Consider the following 24108-nt stretch of genomic DNA (forward strand, 5'->3'; position numbering starts at 1 on the left):
ATCATTTTATACAGGTGTAGCAACATGAATGAAAACTCCTAACAGCACTCTGAGCCTTCATTTCCATTTTCTAGGTTGTTTTTAAGTCACAGGGATGTTTTAATTTGCCTTAAGTTACACAGTTAGAGGTTGGCCTAAAGAACACAGGACATGTTTTCCCAGAAGTAACAGGTAGTTTGTTCAGCTATAGATGCCTTACAGAGCCCAGTTTTTCCAGAAGGGCAGGAACTGCTCAGCCCTTTTGGTCTGAACATCCGGCCTCTTCCGCAGATGCTGGGTTCTGCATCTGGAATTATTAGTCATTCTGAAAGTCTTGATTGAGTTGTGAATCCCAGTCTTTCCCTCACTGTCATATTGGCCATTTCAAGGGCTCATTAAATAGATCTGCTAGTTGTAGGAGAGTCCAAAGTATACCTGTTGCTTTTATTTTCAATACAGAAATCCAGAGTCTTCGTAACACACACTTTGTGTTATTTTTGGCCATATAATACTCTGCTGTATCTGATTCCTTTATAATAATATTTATGGGAGGTATTTTCTCTTAGAGGAAGATTAGAAAGAATCCTCATGCCCTTGTCCTTGCAAAAAACAGACTGTCGTTGTTACTGGGATTATTATTTTATCTCTCAGTGTGCTCAGAGGATTCTTGCAAGCAGCTCTGCTTGATTGTTTGGATGACAGAAGTGCATGGACTGTGCTCACTGATCTTTACTCTCTTTTTTGTCTTGCAGATTGAGGGATTTTAATGGCTTTCAGGTAGAAGCCAAGTGGAGACAATCAAAATGAATTCTATGGACAGGCACATACAGCAGACCAATGACCGGCTGCAGTGCATAAAACAGGTAAGCCAAAGGTGGAGATCATTGTCGCTGGACTGTGTGTTGTATGGGGAGTGTGTTGTACATCATGGTTACCTGTTGCTTAATGCACGTCCTTGGCTTTTAGAGGGGAGGAGAGTGGTAGGAATGAGACATTTTAATTTCATTGAAGACTATCTGCTGCAAAGTTGATGTATAAAACCTCAAAAGCCAAACTTTACCATTCACCTTTCTAAGAAATCTTCAGCCTGGACACTCACCAAATCTGCTTCAGCTGAAAGCGGAGTGGTGCTAGTCCTACCAGCTCTGCCCAGAGGGTGTCACAGCAGGCAGTCGTCATAGCAGTGCTCTGAACACAGTAATCCAAAATTGCGATGGGCCAGTTTTGATTCTAATCCAATATCTGACCTGAGACCTGCGCTGCCTGCAGAGTTGAACTTGGACAGGTGGCACACCTCCAAGTGCTTGGGTTAATCAGCTTGTGCGGAGATGGAAAATCTTCCATTTGCAAGGTACAATTTTCAGAAGTACCTGTTTGTAAAGATGAAGAGGCCCTTATAATTCACTGAAGGGCAGTGGAATCTAAGTCTCATTACAGGTTTCCCCACTGTAGCTGTACTCACAAATGCTTTTATAACCAAGTGAGACTACAAAGGCAAGGGCAGAATGAGCAGGTGCCGTCTTTCCCTGCTTTACCCTTCTCAGCAAGCTTTGCTCTCTGGCGTTGCAGGCAGCATGTATCCTCCCCTCACATATGTTGTTCTTCCCATGCAAGAATCATTACAGAAAATTTATAGTAGTGGTCCTCGATGTAGACGAGGTGAGCAAGAGAATGGTGTCTCATGTTGATGTTTCCCGATTTGATCCTAAACCAATGTATCCATGCAGCAAACAGGTGCATCAATGCAAGCAGCACACAGGTGTCTTGAAGACTGGTTATCCCAGCTGGATCCATGAGATGAGCTCCAAAGTTCATCTCTTCAAAACTGGTTGAAATTTTCTAAGTTACATTGGAAAAACAGAAAGACATTATTCTGTGAAATAATGTTTCCAAACCATTTTTCTATGTTGTCTGAGCAGTTTTCTTTGTCTGTTCAGGCCACAGCATGTTTAGAGGCTCCTTTCTCCGTTGACCAGCAAGAGTGCACAAGCAAATGATCTGTGAAATGGAATGAGGTAGCATCAGGGGAAGTTTAGATTGGACATTAGGAAGAGGTTCTTCTCTGGGAAGGTGGTTGGTCACTGGCACAGGCTGCCCAGGGAATTGGTCACAACACCAAGCTGTCAGAGTTCAAGGAGCTTCTGCATGATGCTCTCAATCATATTATTTAGTTTTAGGTAGCCCTGCAAGAGCAGGGAGCTGGACTCGATGATCCTTATGGGTCCCTTCCAACTTGTAATTATCTGCTTCCATTCTCCTAGTTTCAGGAGTCTCCATCATTATGTTTTGTCACGTTTGCCTAGATATTACTAGACGTTTATATTTTCTAGAATGTGGTGTAATGCAAAGAACTGATAATGTGTGTTTATTTTTCAAGTCTGTGTTTATTTTCAAGTCAGAAATAGGAATTCATCCCTGCAGAATTGTTGTTCATAATCTAATCTTGGTCTGTGGTGGCTCTCTCTTTCGTCACTCTGTGGTGAACGCTAATGCACCTCATGGTCCTTTAGATGCCTGAGGGAAATATGAATTCTGGGATTTCAGTCCCAGATTTTTGTGAACAACTATCTGGTTCCGAAAAAAAGTGCCCTTGACTGGCATAAATTTGTGTCCTTTTTGGCTATCCTGGCCCATAGAATGAGGAATGAAGTAACTTGCAGAACAATTTAACCTTCCAGCTGTGAGAACCGACCTTTAGATCAAGTGGAGACAAATGGAGGATGCTGCTTGCTCGGTTCCTTTTTCTAGAACTGTCACTTTCTGTACACTGAGAATTTGTAGTATTTTAATTAGATAAAAGAATATCAAATTACGCTTCTTACAGTATTAAAGATATATTTTTGCATATGTAACGGTTAGTCCATCAATTAAACCACTAAATTCATTTATACATAGTGCTGGTTTACGTAGACAGCTGGGATGTTTCTCCAGTGTTGAAGGTTGAGGGGAAGGGAGGGAGGTCAAAGTGGTAATACTTTTAGTTTTGTTGGAGAGGAATGGCTGATTTTTTTGTTGTTGAAGAACTTAACACAGAGACTGCTCTTTGCTTTTTCATAGTTCCAAAATTTTATGCTGTAGTGAAGAAAGAGACAGAAACCAACTCTGACTAGCTTTTTGGAGGAAAGTTACCTATCTGTCATAGTGCTATAAATTGCCAGTCTGGAGACATTTACCTTGTTTTTTGAGACAAGTCATTAGCTGGCAAAATTAATGTGGTACCACAAAGAGTGATGTCCAGTTCACCCACAGAGAACTGTACCGCTCACTGTTACGCACATGTTGCCCTTTGGAGAATAGCAGTACCACGCATGGCTGTATCAACATGTCTTCATCGATTTTGGGGATTAACCATGGGGTCAAGCAAAATTCTGCCAGTCTTTTCTTTCCTGGTCTCCAGTCTCTAATCCTTTCTCCCCAGTTTTCCTGTTGTGAAGAGCGGTGTGCTGTGCGGTGGTTGGTGCGGCGGTGGTGTGGAAGCTGCACTGCAACAGGGGCAGGAGAGGCGCCCTCCCTTGGCACCCAGCATCTGTGTGTTTTATAACCTTGCTGGCAGCCAGTGGCTCATTCAGGCAGACCCAGGGCTGTCTGCCGCCCTCCTGCCCCTCACCCCAGCTATAAATGGTGATCCATGTGCCTCTTTAACTAGATCAGGTTTCAACACAGGGTCAGGACAGGCTTCTTTCTTCCCAGCTCTGTGGCTTGTGAGACACCCACAATATCCTTCCTGAGTGCTGTTCCAGGATCAAGGTTGTTTTACCTTCATCTTTTTTAGTGCTTTAAAGCTACAACTCCAAAACTCATATATGATTGGCTAGTTAGGAAATTAAGTGTGTGTGTGCGCGTGTTTAAGAAGTGTTTCAGAACAGATGAAAAGGCAAACTGAAGAGGTGGCTGTGTATTTACACTTAAAAAAAAAAAACCCCAGACTTCTGTGGAAGGCTGGAACAGCTTGTGTGGTCTCTTTGTAGCTCGTTCCCTCAGTATTTGTAAGTGTATGCGCTTTAAAATCAAACATAAGTTTTTTTGATGTTCAGTGGAAAAAGCCAAAGTAACAGCCTTCCCTTAACACATACAATTAGTTTGTCATGACACAGGAGACTCTTTAGGGTGTGTTGGAGGAGGCTGGATGTTCAGGGTGCAGACTTCTCTTCTTTAATTCTTTGTCCAAACAAACAAAAGCACAAAACGTTTTTGTGCTGAGCGAAAGTCTCGTAGCCCCTGAGAACTGCCCTTTTCAAGGCTGCAGCATTAATCTGTTCATCTGCTGAGTATTCATGGCTCGGGTGGCTCTGAGGCACCGAGCTGTGGGGCAGCAGGAGCTGCTGGGGTGGGCACAGAGCTGGATTTGGGGGCTTCCCTGGCGCCCGGGTCCAGGCACAGCCTTCTGAAGGAGCCAGCTTGGCTCCTGCTGCCTAAGAAATCCTGACAGAGAATTGGCTGGTTTTCTTAAACCGTTCTTCAATAGTAGGCCAGAGGTATGGCTTTAATGAGACACCGTCCATTATTTTTCGTATGCAATATGAGCAAATACCAGGCAAAATCGGTGGGTTGCATATGGCATCTCTCTGCTCTCAGCCAGATGGGTCCACTTCAAAAACAAAGAGCTATTTTAAATCTAGGGACTTCTGCCTTTTTATTGTCTCTGTTTGCTGTCAGTCAGTTTGTAAGGCTTCTTTTCTGAAATTCTTGAAAAGAGGAAGATGGTGAAAATCTTTCTATATTCAAGTTACAAGGAAGCCGCCCATTTCAGAAGAGAGGCGTGATATCTTTCCTACCATGCCGAGGAGGGTTGTCAGGGCACATACTACAACTGTGCTGAAATTTTAGTAACGGGTTAAAGGGAAGTATGAAAAGATTCTGGTGTCAAAAGTATTTGGTCATGGTGGGAACAGAGAAGGTTGTTTCTGCTGCTTGTGTCACAGTCCATCAGGACACACGGTGCAATACAGTCAAATGACGCTGGATCGCTCGGGGAGCTCCCCTTAACTGGAGGCACACATCACATAGCTGATTTCTGGAACCAAATTAGCTTTTCTCTGCTCTTTCCTTCAAGGAAGCTTGCTGAATTGCTGCAGTTGCAACGCTTTATAATACCCACCCAGCCATTCAGACAGAGATGCTAAAAGTTCTAATTGCTGTCTGTTTGTGTTGATCTTTTCTTGCTCAGATTGGAAACAAACATGCACATTTCATTCACCATTCAGCAACTGAGTTTTTGGTCACTTGCAGTTCAGAGGAAAACAGAATTGTTCGTATATTTACATAACTGATAGCACTTAAGCCCTGAGATATTTGAACTAATTCTTCTGCTCTTCAACATTATTGTTGCAAACTCATGTAAATGGTCAGCAGTCCTAAACATGTCACTTTTAATACATTTTGGATTGGCTAATATGGACTGGTATGAAATTATAGCTGAAAAGCTTTTCATAAAGCTTCATGAAAATTTCATTCTTCAAGAACTTTCAAAATGATAAGTATTCTGTGAAGGGCTCATTTATTTGGAATAGATAATTATTGGTTGTGTTACAGGGTTTTTTTAGCAGGTTAACATGAACCTATAGCAATAAGACTAATGGTGTAAAAGACCTTTCATTTCCATAAAGACTTTTGATGGGCCTCAAGTGTTACAGCCTGTGGGTTGAATGGTCCATCAATGCTTAGTAGTTATATTTTTTTCTTTTTTTCTTTTTTTTTTTTTTGCTGAGGCCCGTATCTGCAAATTCTTTGTCTGCTTTCATACTCAGTAGCTGGAATGTTGCTCTGCTAGAGTTAAGCGTGTTTAGGAAAAAACTGACAGCAGACCAGCTTTCCTGATCCTCCAGTCCATTTACAGACTTGTCAATCAACGTTGCTGCCCCATTAGGTCCCGTATCCTGGCAGGGGTGGCTCTGGCACAGGCAATGAAGCCACAGGGAAAAAGCAAAGAGGCAAAGTGCTGGAAACACTTCTGGAGGGGAGGGGGAAGAAGACACTTTCTTGATGTTTGCAGCATTTGGCTGGTTTGTTCATCTGACAAGATTCCAGCTGGTGAAATATAACCCATCATCTTTTGAGGCAGGCTGGTAAAGCTGGTGAGGGTACACTTTTGTCCTCGTTTCACTGCAGCACCTGTCTTGCAGGGTGGGATGGTAGTATTAACTGGTTTTGAAGAGAAAATATACACGTTTTAAACTTACACTTTTAAAACTTCTAGTACCCATAGTATTTAGCATATTTTTTTTAATTATAAGTATTTTCTGTGCAACTAACTAATCTGTCCTATTGCTTAAAATTGCCTATTGGAAAATAAAGACGAACGTTTGAAAATTCTAAAAATCTGTAGGTTGGATCCATGGTGTCACCTCAGTGTGAGGCGAGCATAGGAAATCCTTTTTGTTAGCACTTGGTTAGACTCTGCAGTGAACACATGACATAGCTGGCAACATATCTCTAGCTTCTCTCATACCATTTCTGGCACTTCTCCATACATATGCGCTTGCTACTTGAGTTTCTTCCATTGTGCGCGTTAGTGCAAGAGCAAATCCATAGCAGGTAGCATTTGCATTTAGGGCTGCTGTACCTGTTTGTAAAAGCAGAAGGTGGCTTTAAGAAGGTGGTTTGAAGCGGTGACAGTACTGGATGGATGGGAAAGCGTTTTTCCTTTTTACTTGGAATATCTCAGCAACCTCTAGCTGGCTGGTAGCACCCATGAGAACAGGACATGTGAATTTTACATCCTCTGCAGTCGTATCAGTTCGTGGAGTGGTCATTTTAAATAGTCATCTTGAGATGTTATCTCTACATAGATTAAGAGATTAAGTCACTTGATGGGAAGTGCTATAAAAAGCACAATCAATGAATAAGTAAATTACTCAAATGAGTCAAAAAAATCTAATTAGTAAACAAAGTATGTCCATCAAATGTGCTGCTGTTTGACCAGGTATACTGAAGACTATTAGTTGTTTTTCAAAATAAGTGCATTTATTCTCCCAAAATGTATAAAATGCATAAATATATTTATTTTAAATGCATTTTTTAAAAGTTGGTTCAGTACATAGGGGAATTGGTGTTGGTTTTTTTGGTGCTTTTTTTCCCTCTTGCTGTCAACTCACCTTATACTCTTGGGTAGTGTTATTTCTTTTTAAAGGATGCGCTATCGACAATATTCTTCTAGTTAAGGGATGTTGTAATACTGCATTAATGTCTTTAAAACACCTTAATGTGGCAAGAACTGTGTGAAGAAAAACTAGACCCTAACTTTTCAAAACACTGATATGATATGATATGCACCTCAGATTATTAAATGGTTCATAACACGGAATTATTTAGGTAGTCACCCTATGGGTGGAATGGTCCATCAATGCTGTCTTAGTAGTTATATTTTTTCTTTTTTTTTTTTTTGCTGAGGCAAATTATTAAATGGTTCATAACACGGAATTATTTAGGTAGTCACCTCACTTTACCTATATCCCTTCACTTAATTTTCTACTAAAAGGCATTATTAAGCTAGAGATTTTTTAAAGGTGGTGGTAAACAAGTCTGGAACAAATAAATCTGTTTTCAGCAATAAAAACAATTAACAATTTAAGTAAATATTTAGAAACTACTTGCTTAAAGTCACAAGGACGTTAGAGAAGAAAGCTGCTGTGTCGTTGCCTTGTCTACTGGAATGGTAATACTGAAGAAGCCTCTGTTGTTGCTGTAGTCACATACAGAGACATCTTAGGCCAGCATGTTATGACAGGGAGATACTGATAGAAAATGGCTTGTTTCAGTTGTGAGTGAGCAAGTGAGCTGGTTAGGCAAACTGATTTCATAATTCAGTTGAGCTGTAACAGCCAATTTAAAGATAAATTGGAGCCTTGCATCACTGAGCATGGCCTTAGAGAAAGAACAAGCAGTTGTACTTTTGTTTCTTGACTCTTTTTTCCCTGTAAAATCACTCTTTGTGAGTGATTAAGAAAATATAATTCAGAGCCCTCTGATTATTTTGAGTCTTCTGTAAACCATGCTGTTGTCAGTGCTCTCAGCTGGCATAATAGCAGTCCAGGTGCTGGTGGTAAGAAGGGTGAAGGTTGGACTGGGCACTGTTGTTCCATCTATCAGTAGGTGAACATAAAGAGAGGTGGCCGCTGGCGTGCCCCGTTTCCATCTGCAGTCGGATCTGGATCACAGCCTTTGGATCACCAGGTTACGGTTTCCTCTCAGGCCGGGGAGGGTGGGATGGAACAGCAGGAGATGAGTGTATGACAAAAGAAGTTTAATTTGCTGCGTGTTCCCATATATAATACAAAGTCATATAAAAGTGTATTGTAAATATACTGTATTTAATGTAGATATGAGAGGTACAGAGCGGGGAGATGGCAATGCAATTCTGATCAGCAGAGCTAGGGAGTGATTCTTGTTTTAGCTCTTCTAGCTTCTTTGTGTAGTGCTTGAGGATCAGGATGGTGAGTCCATCTCTAACACTTCCATAAAACTAACAGAGAAGCCAAGGCTGTGATATCTTTCCTTTCCTCCCGTACATGCATGTAGATGTGCAGTCCTCCTCACCAATCTCAGGCTGTAGGAGATCGAGGAAGCAGAACATGGCTATTAGCTTACCAGGTGTTCACCTTTTCTGAAACCAGTGTTGATTCGTACTCACACTTTATGTTGAAAATGTATGAGAAAAGCATCTGTGGCAACCTGCGTTAGTACAGGTTTTGTTCCCTTACTGTTCACAACTGGACAACTTGCTTTTTGCAGGTAAGTAATGCTGGTGGGTTTTTATTTGTTCTTTTTCTCATTTGTTTAGCATGTAGTCGTCTATCTTCAGGGTTGACTGCCCTGTTTGTCTTACCCAGTTACTTACATAGTTAAAACATCTGATAAAGAGGTGCTGGTCTTCACTCAGTATTTGTTTTCCTTGAAAAAGGAAGATGCATGGACAAATGGGGAAAAGGTGACTCCCTTTCGTTCTGTTTTTATAAGTAGGCATGGCTGACATGGTTTTAATCTCTCTCAGTGTATCTAGTGCTTCTTAAAATGTGAGCTTAATAAAATATTTATAAAGCTTCCAATGGAATGAGCCATGTAAGTGCAAGATAATTCTATTAATTAGGGATCTCTCAATCTCACACTAAGTTGGGAGGGGGGATTATCTCAATACAAAATGCACAGCTTGAGCCTTTTAAATTTTTGATAAATAAAACAATCTTTGATATTGAAGGAGGCTGTAGAGAATTGAGCTATATATAATCATATCCAGATAAACAAAAGTCACTCTCCTCGAAGACAGAAAATAGCTCAATACTCCCCTCTATCCTCTTGAAAAAGACGATTTGTTTTGAATCTTCATTGCAAGTGAGTTTTTAATATACTGAGTGTAGCTGCTTGTGGATAAGGCCTTGGTATAGTCACACTGGGCTGTAAAAAAAAAATAAATAATTTTAAAAAATAGAGAAACCACTTATTTCAGGGTAAGGCATTTTCTACATTTAAAGCGGATCCTGGCTTAATGTCCAGGGCTCTGGACACCCTGCAGTGGAAGGCACGCTGGGGAGATGGAATTCCTGTGGGATGGGATCCGAGGAAGGGGGCTCCAGGTTGGGCTTGTCCTCAGCATCTGCTCGAGTTTTAAAGTCATAAAGGCTCTATTAATGTGCTGCAGCAAATGACCCTTGCTGATTTGCAGGTCCTCTACTGCCTGCTGATGGTGGCGAGCTATCAAATTCATGTCTAGTTGGAAAATACTTGTGTGCTGAGTAATACACAGAGACCAGCCTCGTGTCCCCTTGGTTACGCTGTGTCAGGGGTGTTGGAGCAGGAATCCTGTTTACATTCCTTAGATAGGTGGTTAGTTTTCACTTGGGAGCTGAGCGCCCTTTGCCCAACATGCAGGGCCGCGGTAATTCTGCTTCTGGGTTGCACGTATTGTCTTTCTGTTGTCTCTGTCCCTTTCCTTTCCCAGTCCCTTCTTTCCTACTTCCCTCTTCACCACCCTTCAGTACAGCAGAGCGTTTTCATCACATGTGATTGCAGGCGTGTCTGGATCAATATTAATATAGACAAAGAAAAATCCGAATTGCCTGGCAGAATCTACCAAAGCACCTGGACACCAAATCCCGTCTCTCAAGGGTGACAGTGGGGATGCACCAAGGTCAGAGAAGTCTCGTAGACATGGAAGAGAGTGTGTCAGCTCCTTCCTCAACCAGTATCAATTGGTTTAGTTCCAAAGGAACTATGGTTTCTGCATTAATAGTTTTGAGCGTCCTAATTTTAACATATTAAGATATCTGCTGTATGTTTCATTTTACTTTTAAGTTCCTAGATTTTACAGCCATGTGAGAATTTTAACTTTAATCGTTGTGGAAAAAGGATTGAAAACCTTCATGCCAGTGCTGAAAATAACAAGCAGATCATGTGAAATTCAGAGTTGTATATATGAATTTCAAATGTCATGAGCTCTACACAAAATTTACAGCTTGCTGGATATTTGTCTCGTCATTTGGAAAAGATGGGTTGGGTACAGGGGTTTATATCAATTGAAATTCTGGACCTGTTGAAAGGTTTTACAGAACTCATAGATGAACCTGCTGTCTAAGCTAGGCATAACTTGCCTGAAGTGTGAGGTTTAACCACAGAGTACAATCAATATCAGAACACTAAAAATCATTATTTCCTTTTGGCACCTCCCTTTATATGTGTTGTGTTTCAGGGTGCACAACGATGAATATTAATAACAAAAAGTACTTCTCTAGCTTGAAATAATAAAAAGTACCATCATTTTTCAAATGATGGAGGGTGTTGTGAAGTAGGAGGAGTATTTATGCTATGAACTGTGTCTTCCTCTTACATTGAAGGTATAGCTCCACTTTTGGGAGAAGTTCATGGTGCATTTGATCCAAGGTGTGGGCTGCTGAGAGCAGTGTCCTAGTACCTTCCCAGCCCTACCTTGTGTTTACTGCCAACTTCTTTGAGTTGGGTTTAATGATTGTGTGGTCACATAGGGAATCTCACTGTGAGTGCTGACTGAAAATCAGTATTTGGGAGGTTAGTTCACAGTCGGAACAGCAAGTGTGGTCTGATGCACTGGAAGCAGTGGGAGTATGTGGTTTGAGGAAGCACCTTTTACAGCAGCCTGCCAAGAGTCTAAGCATATCAAGAAAAAGTATCCTTAGTTTTAGGCCAACTCATGAATGTTTATAAATATATAAAGGGTGAGTGTCATGAGGATGGAGCCAGGCTCTTCTAAGTTACAACCAATGGTAAGACAAGGGGTAATTGGTGCAAACTGGAACACAAGAGATTCCACTTAAATTTGAGAAGAAACTTCTTCTCAGCGAGGTTAACAGAGCCTGGAACAGGCTGCCCAGGGAGGCTGTGGAGTCTCCTACTCTGGAGACATTCAAAACCCGTCTGGACACCTTCCTGTGTAACCTCATCTGGGTGTTCCTGCTCCGGCAGGGGGATTGGACTGGATGATCTTTGAGGTCCCTTCCAATCCCTGGCATTCTGTGATTCAGTCTAGTATTGGCATGAGATGAGGTGCTCGAACCCGGGACCATTCTCGTGAGCTCCTGGGACAGCTGCTGCTGCAGTGACACTCACTGCTGTCTCCTCTGCTAGCACTGGGGTGCAAGGAGCTGCACGCAGGCCACATTGGAGGGCCAGTGCCGCTGAAATGATGAGTGTAGGATGGGGCCGGTTCCCCACACGGCCGTGCATCCTGTGGTGCTGCACAAGGGGGAGGCAGCAGCCTCTCAGGGCTGGTGGCTGCTGATGTCACGTCATCTGGCTCTGCTCGCGGACCAGCAGCCACAGTTTTCTGTCCTGAGGGACAGCAGCCGCCTCTGGGATTTAATTTCCTCAATTGGTGTACAAGAAGTTTTGCCAAGTGTGCAGCCTGGCCGCACGGTGTGTAGAAAAGGGTTAATTCCAGAGAGAAGCAAAGGCTACCTACCATCTAGCTGTGTTTTCTTTTCCTGTGCAGTCAAGAGCTCCGTATGTTGTTAGCGTATTCTGTTGCTCATGTAAAATTCCTAGACTCGTTGATTAGTGAAGCTAGACAGTAGACAGGGTCCAAGTGGCCAACCATGTGAGAAATTCAGTGACTGTAGGCTACTGTTAATTAACCTAGAATCTAGCAACATGGCATAGTGTCTGTGTGATAAGTTATATTATCTTCAGCAGCTCAATTAAATCAAGGAGTGAGACACAGAGCAGACGTAACTCGGCAAAATAAACAGACAACTTGAGTCAGCCTTCATAATTTGGTGCGACATCACGTAAATAAATGCAATAACTTGTTTAGCATAGTTAAGCAGTTTGCTGCTCAAAAACTTATTTGCATGACATCTCATTTTGAATAGATTAAGTTGTGGCAAATTAGGTCTGTGCCTTCAATCTGATGTATTCTGCAGAAAACAGAGGAAAAAAAATCCTCCACAAGAGATATGTTGTTTGTAAATTGAAATTCTGCATTTGTTTTCTATAGCAACAAGCTGGAACATATGGATTCCATGTTGAAATTATTCACTTTCCATACCATTGCTGTCATGCTAGTATTTCTTGATGTGTGTGTGAGATAACTTCAACCCCCTGTAATTGCTCTTAATTTTGACTGTTACTCTTCCATTACTTACTAGACTGTTCAGTCTAAGATACACCAGTGTACATCTGAGTTGCAGTCTGTATTTAGAGGAGATAAGGCTGTTTTCCTTGCCATATTTCAATGTAGATAATTGGTTTCTCTCTCTAAAATCAAACTGAGTCTTTGGTTGCAGGAAGTGGTTTGTGCCCACTTTGGTGTGGGTGTGTAGACCGAAAGTACTTGATTGTGCTTGAATATCCTTTCAAAAAATAAGATATTCATTACACATGCCTATTTCACTCATAGGGACCTGAATTCATGTGTGGTATGAGGCTTATACTTTGGGGGCCATTACAGAGTTTTATTGCATGTGAAGACTTTTTTATCACCATTTAAATGGAAGGAGGAAGGAAGTAACAATTTCAGGAAGTGGCTGTGTTTTCAGATGCTTGCACCAAAAATCACCACACAGTAGCTACTGTGTGTAACTCCCCATGCGAACCTTGTTTTGCCCCCTGGATGACTGGACAACAGCAAACCATGGAATAGGCACAGACAGTTGTAAAAGCTGATGCATTTGGGTCCTAGTGTACCCGCATCCTCTGCCCGTAGGTCTGCTCTAATTTACAAGGTGGTCTGTTCTTTGTGTAAATAAAACGTGTAAGCCAGAGGTGGTCACAAGCAGCAGGCAGATGTTCCTGTCTTCCCTGGAATCCAGCCCAAATGTCAAGAGGCTTTGCTGGTACAGTTCACTCTTCTTGGACAGGTTACAGTGGAGAGGAAAGTCCTTTGCTGTTTTCTCCGTTCCCCTACACCACACTGTTAATTGAAATGCTGCAAAACCACAAGATTCTTTCCAAGACAAAGAGGGGAGAGACTCAGAGAGACTTGTCTCTTCAAAGTACCACATGGTGATCCCTCCAGTAATTAGCCTTGCACATGCATCAATTATTTCTGCAATTTCTGTTCCACTCAGGCTAAAAAAAATATTAGGGGTTTGGAGCTATAAATTATTACACTGAAAATTCTCTTAGGTTCTGAAATAACAGAAATTGTCATATTTCACTAATAGCCTTCTGAAAAGCAGATGATACTGAAATCCATCTGGTAAATAATCGATTAATTCGGTTCATTGGCTTTGTTCGTCTCTGCTTCAGGTTTTATTTGTACAAATCCTCTCCACTTGTTGACAACACCATTGCTTGCTTGCATGGTCAGTAGCAGCTTCAGAGATACACCAAGGTGTGTCATAGCCAGATCTGGTTCATTGTCATGTTTTTCTAAACCGTCTACTAATGAGGTGATTTCCTTGTTTACATGAAGCACAGTTGCAGACTAGACTCTTCAGACACACACCTTGCTTCTGTCAAAGTGCTGCCAGTAATTGCAGTTGAAGAGGATGGAGCCATGCATGGGAAATGCTTCACAACAAAGATGATGGATGAGTCTGGCACAAGCTTTGTTTTGTACTTCTGTTCTTTGATCGAGAGCTCAGAAAATCTCTTTAACTTCTTGGTCGATGAATATAGTAGAGGTAATATTCTTCTCAAGCAGGCTTTTTTTGTGAGGATATGAATGACATTGGGGCTTTTTGCCCTGGGTGCAGTGTTTCATCTGTCAATAAATAAAAAAAATCAGAGTTGGCATTTAGAATGTCTTCTTGCATAACTGAGGGAAGGAATCGCACCTGCCTTCGTGTTTTGGTTCATGGTGGACCTTCTCTTTGTTTTCCACAAAAGTAACCTTACTCTATGTAATCTGAAAAATAAAATCTAAGGAAAACCTTAATTTAAAAATATTAAGATATTCAGAAATCTGTGAGAAATATGTCTCAGAACAGCATGTGACAGCACTAGAAGTGTTCCTGCAGGACCAGCTTTTCTCTTGTCGCAGAAACTACCCACATCCACTCCACAGAGATGGAAACCTATACTGACTACTTAGCCCGTAATGCAACTAACAGAATTATTATCTTGCCCAATAAGTTTCTAAACTCCTTTCAGTTGCATAGTTGCATTTAAGAAGTCAGGATTTCACCATCCCCTCTGTATTTAAGAAGTGGGTTATGACAGTGCGCATCAGTGCTTGGTACCAATGCAGTAAAATAGCTTGATGGAGAGTTACAGAACAAACAAATCAAGTAATTGAGGTCACCCCTGCTTTGACAGGGACGAGTAGAAGGAGACTCTTCCACAGGGAAATACAAATTTAATAGATGTTGGACCTTTAGTCTAGGAAAAGGATACTGCCTTTCGGTGGTGTCATGGTAAGTAGAAGTTGGCATTATGTGGTGTTAAACTGAAAATTGAGTATATGGCTAAGGTCCTGCTCTGCATTTTTGTTTTGTTTTGGTTTGGGTTTTTTTGTTAGCCTAAACCTATTAAAGTTGCTTTGATTCAAGTTTGATGTCTGTCTCTCAATGGGGAACTTTCATTGTAAGCGTTAGTGAAAGATGTCGTGTTCAGGTGGCAAACAGCAACTCTGGTGAAAATAAATAGTATCTAGCTCTTATTTATGGCTTTTCATCAGCGGATCTCAATTTATTTCACAAAGAGGGGGAAGGATTATTAAAGACTATTTCAAGTACAGAATTGAGTAGCTTTCAGTGAACTTTTCATTTCCCTCTTTCTGTGTGGAAGGGATTTTCTTTGTTTGTTTTTTTCACTACTGAGAGATGTGCAGCCTGTGTCCTACCCATGCAGTATGCGTTTGGTACGCTGTGATTTGTTCACCAGCTTACGTGCCTTTCTTGCCTTCTGGAAACGGCGTATTTGATGGTAGTGGAGCTTACCTGTGCTATTGTAGGAGCGGTTTGGACCAACTTCTGTCTCGGCTGCAGGTGACAGTGGCGTGCGGAGGGAGCGCTGTACGCTGACAGAGCTGGTGTCAGGCAGTCACTTATCTTGAGGATTAAATGAAGCCTTCAAAAAGGCTTCCTATTCCCTTGTACATACAAGATTCATAACCTAAACTGCTTCCTCTGTTCGTGGGACTTTTTTTACGCAAAGCCTTGAAATAATGGCTACTTATGTTTACTTGCTTGGAATTCTTTAACTTGTATATACAACTGTAGGATTCCTCCAACAACCAGACGATCAGCTGGTGAAGCAATGTTCTGAAATGCAGCCCTTGATAAAGCTACCAAACTGGATGGCACCACCACATGTTAGTAGAGCAGAGGGAGAAAACCACAGTGCACAATGCCTGTCTACTTTCTCAAATTCTGCTATTGTTTTAAAAATCTGTGCCCTGTATGTCAGTCATCTCTGTTTAAAACAAGGCCTCTGACCAAGAGCCTTCATTGAATAAGAGTTACAGTAATGTGATCCAAAAGCTTACAGCTTGGGAACTCCTCAAAACATGGTATGGGAAGAATGGTTTTTTCCTTCATTTGTCGTAGAGTTAATACACACGGCTTCTCAGGCACGAGGGGATAAGGGGAAAAATAGATTGCGCACATTATCATTAATCCAGATGCTTAGAAATGAGCAGTGATGTCTTCCCAAATTATGCAACTGATTCAAAAATAATGATGTACTTTAAAAATGATGCCTTTGGGTTTTGTGCCTTCCAGCTAGACCGCTCATCTAATTTTCATGTTTTTTCTCAGCAATCCGAAGAATTATAAAACTACTACTTAAAAAGATACCAACAATTCCTAGATACACACACTCTCTACTTCTTGTTTCTGGAGTTTTCCTGGAAACATCTGGCATCACCAGAACTGGAGAATTCAGTGGCAGTATTATTCATGTGAATTGAATTCCTTCTTTCCTATGTCCTCCCCCTGCTCTTACTAAATTGTTGGAATACTTTGGCAATTTAACACAGTGAGGGATGACAGTGTGAACAGTAGTATCTGTTAAGCTTACTAAATGCCTCTAAAAACAGGACTACAGGTTGTTCAGCACAAAGGTAATTAATGTAACAGTTAAAAAAATGCATTGCCTGTGCATATTTCAAAACAAAACCAGATTTTTCTCTCAAAACTGTGCTGTCCTCATCAGGAGAGAGAGGATTCCACTCTGAAATTTCTATGTGCTTCCTGTGCATGTGAAAACATTTTCAGTCATGGCAGTGACCCACCACGCTTCAGTCAATAAGTAGTCCTCCAGTTTTCATCATCCTGAAGCTGACCACCCAGATAGCTCATGGGGTTACATCATGATGAACAAAAGCCAAAACTCCTAGAAAGGATCAGTATAATAAGTGTGCTTTGCACTGTCGCTGGTATTTTTGAAGACTCCTGACTGGCAGGCAGAGATAAAAATCTTGCTTGTTGGAAGGCATGGCTGTGCTGGCATGTCCCAGCAATGGGGCATGAATCCAAGGCGAGAACTTTGTGCGTAAGACTGAAATTTCCCTTGATTTGGATTCTGATGGTTTTGATTCTGAGTAGAATCCATTATGGTTTGCAGGTGGGAGAGGTGATGTTGTGGGTATTCAGGGGAGCTCTGCTATTTCAGCTGCAGCTCACCTCTAGTGAGTTCAAATCAGAAGATTAGAAAATCTGCGTAAGTATTAATAAGAACGAAGTAGGATTTTCTGTGCTCACTGTACAATTTAAGGTCTTGCTTCCAAATCATATGCTGTTCCTAGTTTCCAAACTTTGCATGAATGTGATATAGGAAAGACTATGTCAGCCATTGTGTATGTTATTTACCATGTTGCTTTGTCTTCCGTTTCCAGCACTTACAGAACCCTGCAAACTTCCATAATGCAGCAACAGAGCTCCTGGACTGGTGCGGGGACCCCAGAGCCTTCCAGAGACCATTTGAGCAGAGCTTGATGGGATGCTTGACGGTACGTCCCCTCCCTCAGTGGCACTGGTTCCTGTCCGCTATTTTATACCGAATGCAGTCTGTGGTGGCCAAGGGAACTTGATTTTCAGAATCCTTATTTTGTGGGGGTTTTTGTCATTTTATCTTAAACATGGATCCTAACAGCTGTTTGTTTGACTCCATTACTTAACAGGAAGCAAAATGCAGTAAGAACAATATAATCATAAAAGGGGAAAACATTTATACTTAGATTACTTACAAGTGCACGGACTAGGTTACTTGATATGCACAAAGAATATTTATTTTCATGGTTTGAAATTGCCAAGCAAGCTGCGTTCTTACGGAGTTAACGGACTTTTCAGGCATTTCTTTTCCTTTGCTCATTTTTCGGTGGACAACTTGTCTTCTGTCATAAGTATGCAGTACTTTCAGCTGACACTGTTTCTGACGTGCCTGTTGGGCTTGCTTTGTTACATACAGTGACTGCAGGTCTAATCCTGACGTACTAATTCCAACAGTTTTATTGACTTCAGTGCTTTGCTTTCCCTTCCCTTTTTATTATGACCATTGTAGTTGCTAAACCAGCTTCATTATGATGTATTGAAAATATATTTTATTGTGTACATAACAGCATTTTTTGTTTTGAAAGTTTTTTTTCCCATGCACCCAGCAGTAGGATCCAGTCCAAAATTGTTACATGCAGACAAGGCTTTAGAAGAATTAAATTCTAACTGGAGTAGGAGTGTTAAAATGCTTCACTGCAATTTGCAGAACAAGTCCATATAGATAAACAGTCACAAAGGAGATAGAAATTTTAAAATGATTAATGAAGAGACCATAATTGTATTTCTTGGGGGAAAGGCAGAAGTGTGTGGATTATTTTCATACACTGTGCAGCTGATGTAAGACACTAAGGCTGAGATTAGATGCCAGAAATCCAAATGTTAAGGAATGGCTCCATCTTAATGTGCTCAAGTGTATAGCATCCCTCAGATTTCTATGTCAAAAATCAAGAATAAATCCAATGAATTAAGGAGGTGCATATCATTCTTCCAATCAGAAAATAAAATTAAAGAAAGTTAGAAATGTTAGTAGAGTCCAAAGATAAGATACTTAACAATTCTGTTTGAAGTTAGTTACGTATAATCCCTAGCATGAGATAATGTACAATAGGATCTGATGTCACCATAAATGTATTTTATTTATACTTCTTTAAAACTTTACTAGCATTTTCAGGTTAGCATTTGGGAACGAAGACATTGAGCTCAAGTACACTTAGGCAGCCTGTGCACGGTATTTCTCTGCATATCTCTGTGAGAACGTTGTAAATCTGACCTGCGACTTCCTTGCTGTTTAAGTCTTTTCTTTCTACATAAGCAGATCTACAGCTCTGCCCAAGTGCAGGGTCAAAATGAAGCCTGACTGCTAGTGATTCAATGTTTTCACAGGGCGCAGGGAAAGCCAGGATGAAATGCTGCATGAAAAACAGTGAGGTAAAGCACACAAATACCTGGTTATCAGAGTTCTTGAAATGGAAATGCTATCTTTCTTCTGGCAAGAAAGAAAGAAGTGAAGACTGGAACAGCATGTATTGCTTTGCTTAGTACTTCACCCTGAAATCTGAACAGGTTGTCATGAAACCCCCTTTCCCAAGCTCGTTGTGGTAGCATCTTTATCACTTGTTGTCATCTCATTATATTCCTAACAAGGAAAAACCAGAGGAGGCTTAACCAGCTGGCTTGCTTTGTGTTAGATAAACACACAGGATTTGCAGAAAGAGTGTAAACTGCAACAAATATGTGTTTCTTGTTCCTAATTTTAAGGTCCCTGTAAAGAAGATATCCCTTACTTTCTTCTCACTCTCTACATCCCTCTTTCTGCTTCCCATTAGACAGGCTTAACTGCGAGGTTGTACCTCAAGAGGGTGATACTTGCTGCATCTTCTTAATCTGTAACAGTACAGTGGGCAAGGTCTCATTTTCTTATTAAAAAGTCTTTCTGTCTGAGCTTGTTCATATGTAACTTCTTTCTAAGTACTGCTTTCATAAAATTTAGCCAAGGGAGATGTTGAGGCTTGTTGTCTTCTTATAGGAAAATGTGTTTACCTTTATTTAACAAACGTGCTAGAACTTCGGTCTGTATGCAGGGAGGTTATTCCAAAAGTTGCAAATATGTGACAGGCAGCTGAAATACTGGAATATCACGAGTAAATTTCACATTAGCTTGCTTAGCTGTGTGTTCTGTACTAGTCAGGAGTCAGTTCACCTTAATGCTGACAAAGTTTATCCCTGTCCTTCTTTGTGAGGATTGTGCTAAAAGAAAAATAAAAAATCAGTTTGGAAATCAGTTCAAACACTGAAACAGGATTGTTGCTTTATTTTGCCAGTCTTTAACATTACCTTCAAAAAAAATTCCCTTAAAACGTCCATATTTTTGGATATGCTTTTGAAAGCAAGTAGTCTCTGCCATCAGTACAACATTTGAGCTCTGTGGATTCCTGAGGGCAAGTGCATTTAATCCAGAAATTCTACAAATACTAAAAATGTTTCTTTCCTTCTAAGGCTCCTCCTCTGTGGTGTACAGAAGGATATATAATGTTTTTAAATGACATTCTGTACTGTTAACTCTCTGACCAGGGAAAAAGTGATATACTAATCTGTTCTGGAACCATCAAGGAATATGAAATCGTGATATCCCACTAGCGGTTAACACGGTATATATTAATCCAAATTGAAATATATTAATGTATCATGACTGCTGAAGGACAAGCTCTGTCAGGAATGAGCACACCATCCACTCATTCACTGCAAAGTTTAAATGCATCAGATGTAGTGACAGAGCATCAAAACCCATCTGCTATATTGTAATTAGTCAGTTTAATGGTACCTCTGGTATAACAGTTTAATTTAAGTCTTGTCTATAATATTTTTGCAAAAATTGGCCAATTAAATTTAATCCTATTAATAAAAAGGAAAAAAAATACACTCAAAACTTGAAATTGTGCTTTGATTTAAGAAGAGGTTCTTAGAATGAAGTTCTGTTTATCCTACATACCATCTTCATGTCGGCACTGTCAGTAATACGTGGTTCATTTTATAACACCGGCATGGTTTTATTCCTGTTGCCTGTCTAATAGACCCTGAATAGCTGCAGAAGAATGGTCTTGGAAATCATCTGTTCGGGCATCAGCAGAAAAGCTTCCAGCTTCACTTACAGAATGTCTGTTTTTTATAATAATATATAGAATAGGCTGTTACAGGAGGTTTTCTGTGCTTAAATTGCTTGAATATGTCATGAATTAGGTAGACAGCACGTGTTGAACATCGACATGTATCTAGTGTTCATTTTTCCTCAGTGATTTTTTTTTTTCTTTTAGAATGATAGATATGTACAACATACACACTGGCTATTAGCAATAGATAAGCACTTGTACATATCAGCAGTACTTGATATTAATGGAGTTACCATTGCTACTGTGGGCTTCAGTGACATTGTACCAAGGATGATAGGAATGATGTTCTGATCTCAAGACCAAATTCAGGATTTGGTACAAGAGCTGAAGTTTTACCAGAGAGGTGTCTAATAAGGCCTGTAAACAGGCTTTCTAGATAGTTAAATACTTTGCATTTGTTATATAGGATCCTTTAAACAATTGTTCTTTTAGAGGTGAAATAACTTCTGCTTGTGATAAAGAACTTTGGGTGGTGCTGTCAAGGCCTGTGAATAAAACGGGAATAATTCTGTGCAGTGCAAACAGTTGAAGACTAAAGGTTTAGGGTACACGGATTAACCTATGACTTGCGCTATAAAAACAAGATATTTTTTCATGAACTAAGCCCCAAAAGCTGTGCTCCTTCTGGCAAAAATGTGTGTGACTGCACGTGCATTGCAATTATGTTCAAACAGTTCTGGCAGACACTAATTCTAGAGCTTACCGTTTTGTGTTCACCCATTATAGAAAATCACCAAAGTGGGTAATGTAAGCTTATAAAGAAAACACATTTCAACAAATAAATAAAAAGTCGAGGAGGGAGCATTAAGCTTTGAATCCATTTTCTTCTTTGCAAGCTACAGGCTACAGAAAGGTTCCCTTAAACAGCTTTGCTGGAACTCATGCAAACAAATTATCATCTTCCTCAGAGACAATGAACTCTCTTCTAATTTGCCAAGGAAAGCTAGGTGTTATTTTTCAACAGTAATTGTTTTCAAATCAAATAGAGCTGTCTGTAGGCCAGAAACTGAATTACAGTTGGAATAGCTGATTCTATAAATTTTGAAATTGCAAAGGATATGGTGTTCTTTGATACGTAACTCAACTTCTTTCATAGTTTTATGGGGAGCTGATTAAAATAACCTCCACTTTCCACAAACCAGGCATAGTTATGTTTTTATTATCATTGATTCTTGTGCTCATAGTTTATAAAGCTCTTTGGGATGAGATCTTATGGTAAGGCTAATATTCTTGACAAATTTAAGAATATCGTCCTCCTTATATGGCTTTACCTTACTGTCTTCTGAAAGAAACAGCTTCAGGTACTACACAGCAGTTAAAACAATAACCCTGCTTTGGTTGGACAAGGCTGCCTCAGTCTTTTCTGTCTTTTACTTGGATCCACTCCAGTCTCAGCCCATAGGTCAGCTCTTGCCAAGCACTTTAACAGGTAAATGGTCTTGCTGAGGGCACTGACTTGTCTTTTGTGTCGGTGCTGCAGCAAAAATAGGAACGAAGGGATAGCTGGGAGCAAAACGGACGGATGTACAGACTCGTCTTCAGCGAAGGGCAATAACGGCGCTGCCGTGTTCTCTTCCTGCGCTTCAGCGCTACGAGGTGCTGAGTTCTTCGCTCCCCAGGGCTCCGCAGGGGGCCTGCCAGGCAAGTAGAGGACGAGAGAAAGCACAGCTGTGTGCAGTGACTCAGTAACTAGACCTACAGGCTTCAGCTCAGCACCACAAGGGGTTGGACAGCAGGATGAATTTAGATAAGCAGCTTGTGCTTACCTGAGCTGGCTCTTGGCCAAAGCACAGAGCTTCACTGGTAAAAACTGGGGTCTCAGACCATGGTGGTTAGGACCCGGATCTCTCTTTCCGTACAAAAGATGGCACTTCCTACCCCAGTTTGTCTGCAAAAACCTGTGCTGAAATAGTAATTAAAAATGCTGATTTTCCCCTTACTACCTTAATGTTTTAGATTTCTTCTCCAAATGTTGAGTTTGCCTCAGTCATCGGATGCGAGGAACTTGCCTGTTTAAGAAATTATTCTCTTTAAATTAAATGAAAAACATAATCTGTAGCTGTAGTCCTAGTTGTATTCTATGTGAAGATTATGGATTTCATTTAAATCTTTTGTGCTGCTTGTAGCTCTTACTAGATCTCTCTACTGCTGAAGAGAGTTGCTGAAATAATAAGCATCTGTGTTAAACTGATGGAAGTATCTGCTGTAGGTTCATGTTTTAGTGATGCTGATACATGGTACGGTAATCTTTTGAATTACTTTTCTCTTTGGAAAATCCTGGAGCTGAGACTTGAGAATTTTTTAGGTCATTCTTAGGAAAAAAAAAAAAATAGCTGCTCTCAGTTTCATGATATAGGAATGTATTTTAGCTCATCTGATGTGTAATGGAAAATATAATCAATTTTAAAAAAGAAAAGAGATAAGTGTTTTTGAATAATGTCAAGTTTCCACAACAGGATGCCTCAAACAGCAAAAACAACTAAGTCAAGCTAATGCTAATGTGTTCACAAGGTATCTGCTGCTACATTGACTGTATGCCTGGCTGGGTTCACTCTATTTCACATGGAAAAGTGTGTAATCAAAAATCAACACGTGACATTCAAAATCAGATTCAGAATCAGGTTAGGATCTGAACGTGAGTAATTACAGATGGTAGAGTGGGTTCGGTGTATCTATAACTCAGAAAATGGCAGGATGCAACTGCCTGCTAGAGCCCTGGGAACGTTGCATTTAGTCTTTGTATGCAAGATTTCCGGAGCCAGAAGTTGAGAGGGAAGCAGCGCTGCTCCCCCCGCACGCTGGCTGCGTTTGCTCGGCGCAGGGTGTTTGCAGCGCTCGGGGCTGTGTACATGCTGTACCGGCGCAGCACGGCCAGCAGGCACGGAACACTCTGCTGCAGAGCAGCTCGGAATGCTACCGAATCACTTATTACTGCCTGTTGAATGACCTCATGGTGTCCTAAAGCTCCTTTTTGAACTTAATTTTGTTAGTCAAGGCATGGGCTTATTTGCAGCTATAGAGTATTTGTTTGAGATGTCTTGCTGCCTAAATTAAAATGCTTTTGGAATTCCTGTATCGCTTCCTTCATATGATGGCTGTATGCTTCATCCATATCATTGTTCAAAGTCTGCCAGGACTCAGGTGGCAACAGTGGCCCAGTGATCAGGTGGCTTAATTAAAGTGAAATCCCTGTGTCTTTCCCTCTGGGAGAAAGTTTCAGATGGAGAGGGTTGAGCATAGTGACCTTCTCTTCTGTGTTTCTGGTCGTTGGAGACAGGCAGAGGAGACGAAGAGGATGCAAAGGAGGAGATATCCTTATTCAGCATGGTTTACTTCACTGTTGCAGGAAGTGCCAAGAAAAGTAGTAGATGGTAGGGATACTGGTTTATTTTATTTGGAAAATATGGTCCTTATCCCCCTCATAGAGTGGGAACTATTTTTTAAGACAACCCTAGTTTGAATACAGAGGCTCTGTGGAGTCTTTTACATTTGCAGAACCTATGTAATGTCTATTTTTAACCAGCAAAGCCAAGAAACTAGTTGATGATATATAACTTTAC

General features: G+C 40.8%; 1 protein-coding gene across 1 annotated transcript in view; it reads left to right on the forward strand.

The window, feature by feature from the left end:
- Window positions 1–782: 782 nt before the first annotated feature.
- The window catches only part of ZMIZ1 (zinc finger MIZ-type containing 1), a gene marked incomplete at both ends in the record, with an annotated part of 153055 nt that continues 129729 nt past the window's right edge, over window positions 783–24108 (forward strand). The window contains 2 exons of the mRNA XM_080347725.1: window positions 783–842; window positions 17225–17338. Of these exons, the coding sequence (XP_080203851.1) occupies window positions 783–842; window positions 17225–17338 (174 nt within the window). The remainder of the gene's footprint in view (window positions 843–17224; window positions 17339–24108) is intronic.

The sequence above is a fragment of the Nesoenas mayeri genome (assembly GCF_963082525.1).
Source record: "Nesoenas mayeri genome assembly, chromosome: 7".
Taxonomy (NCBI): Eukaryota; Metazoa; Chordata; class Aves; order Columbiformes; family Columbidae; genus Nesoenas; species Nesoenas mayeri.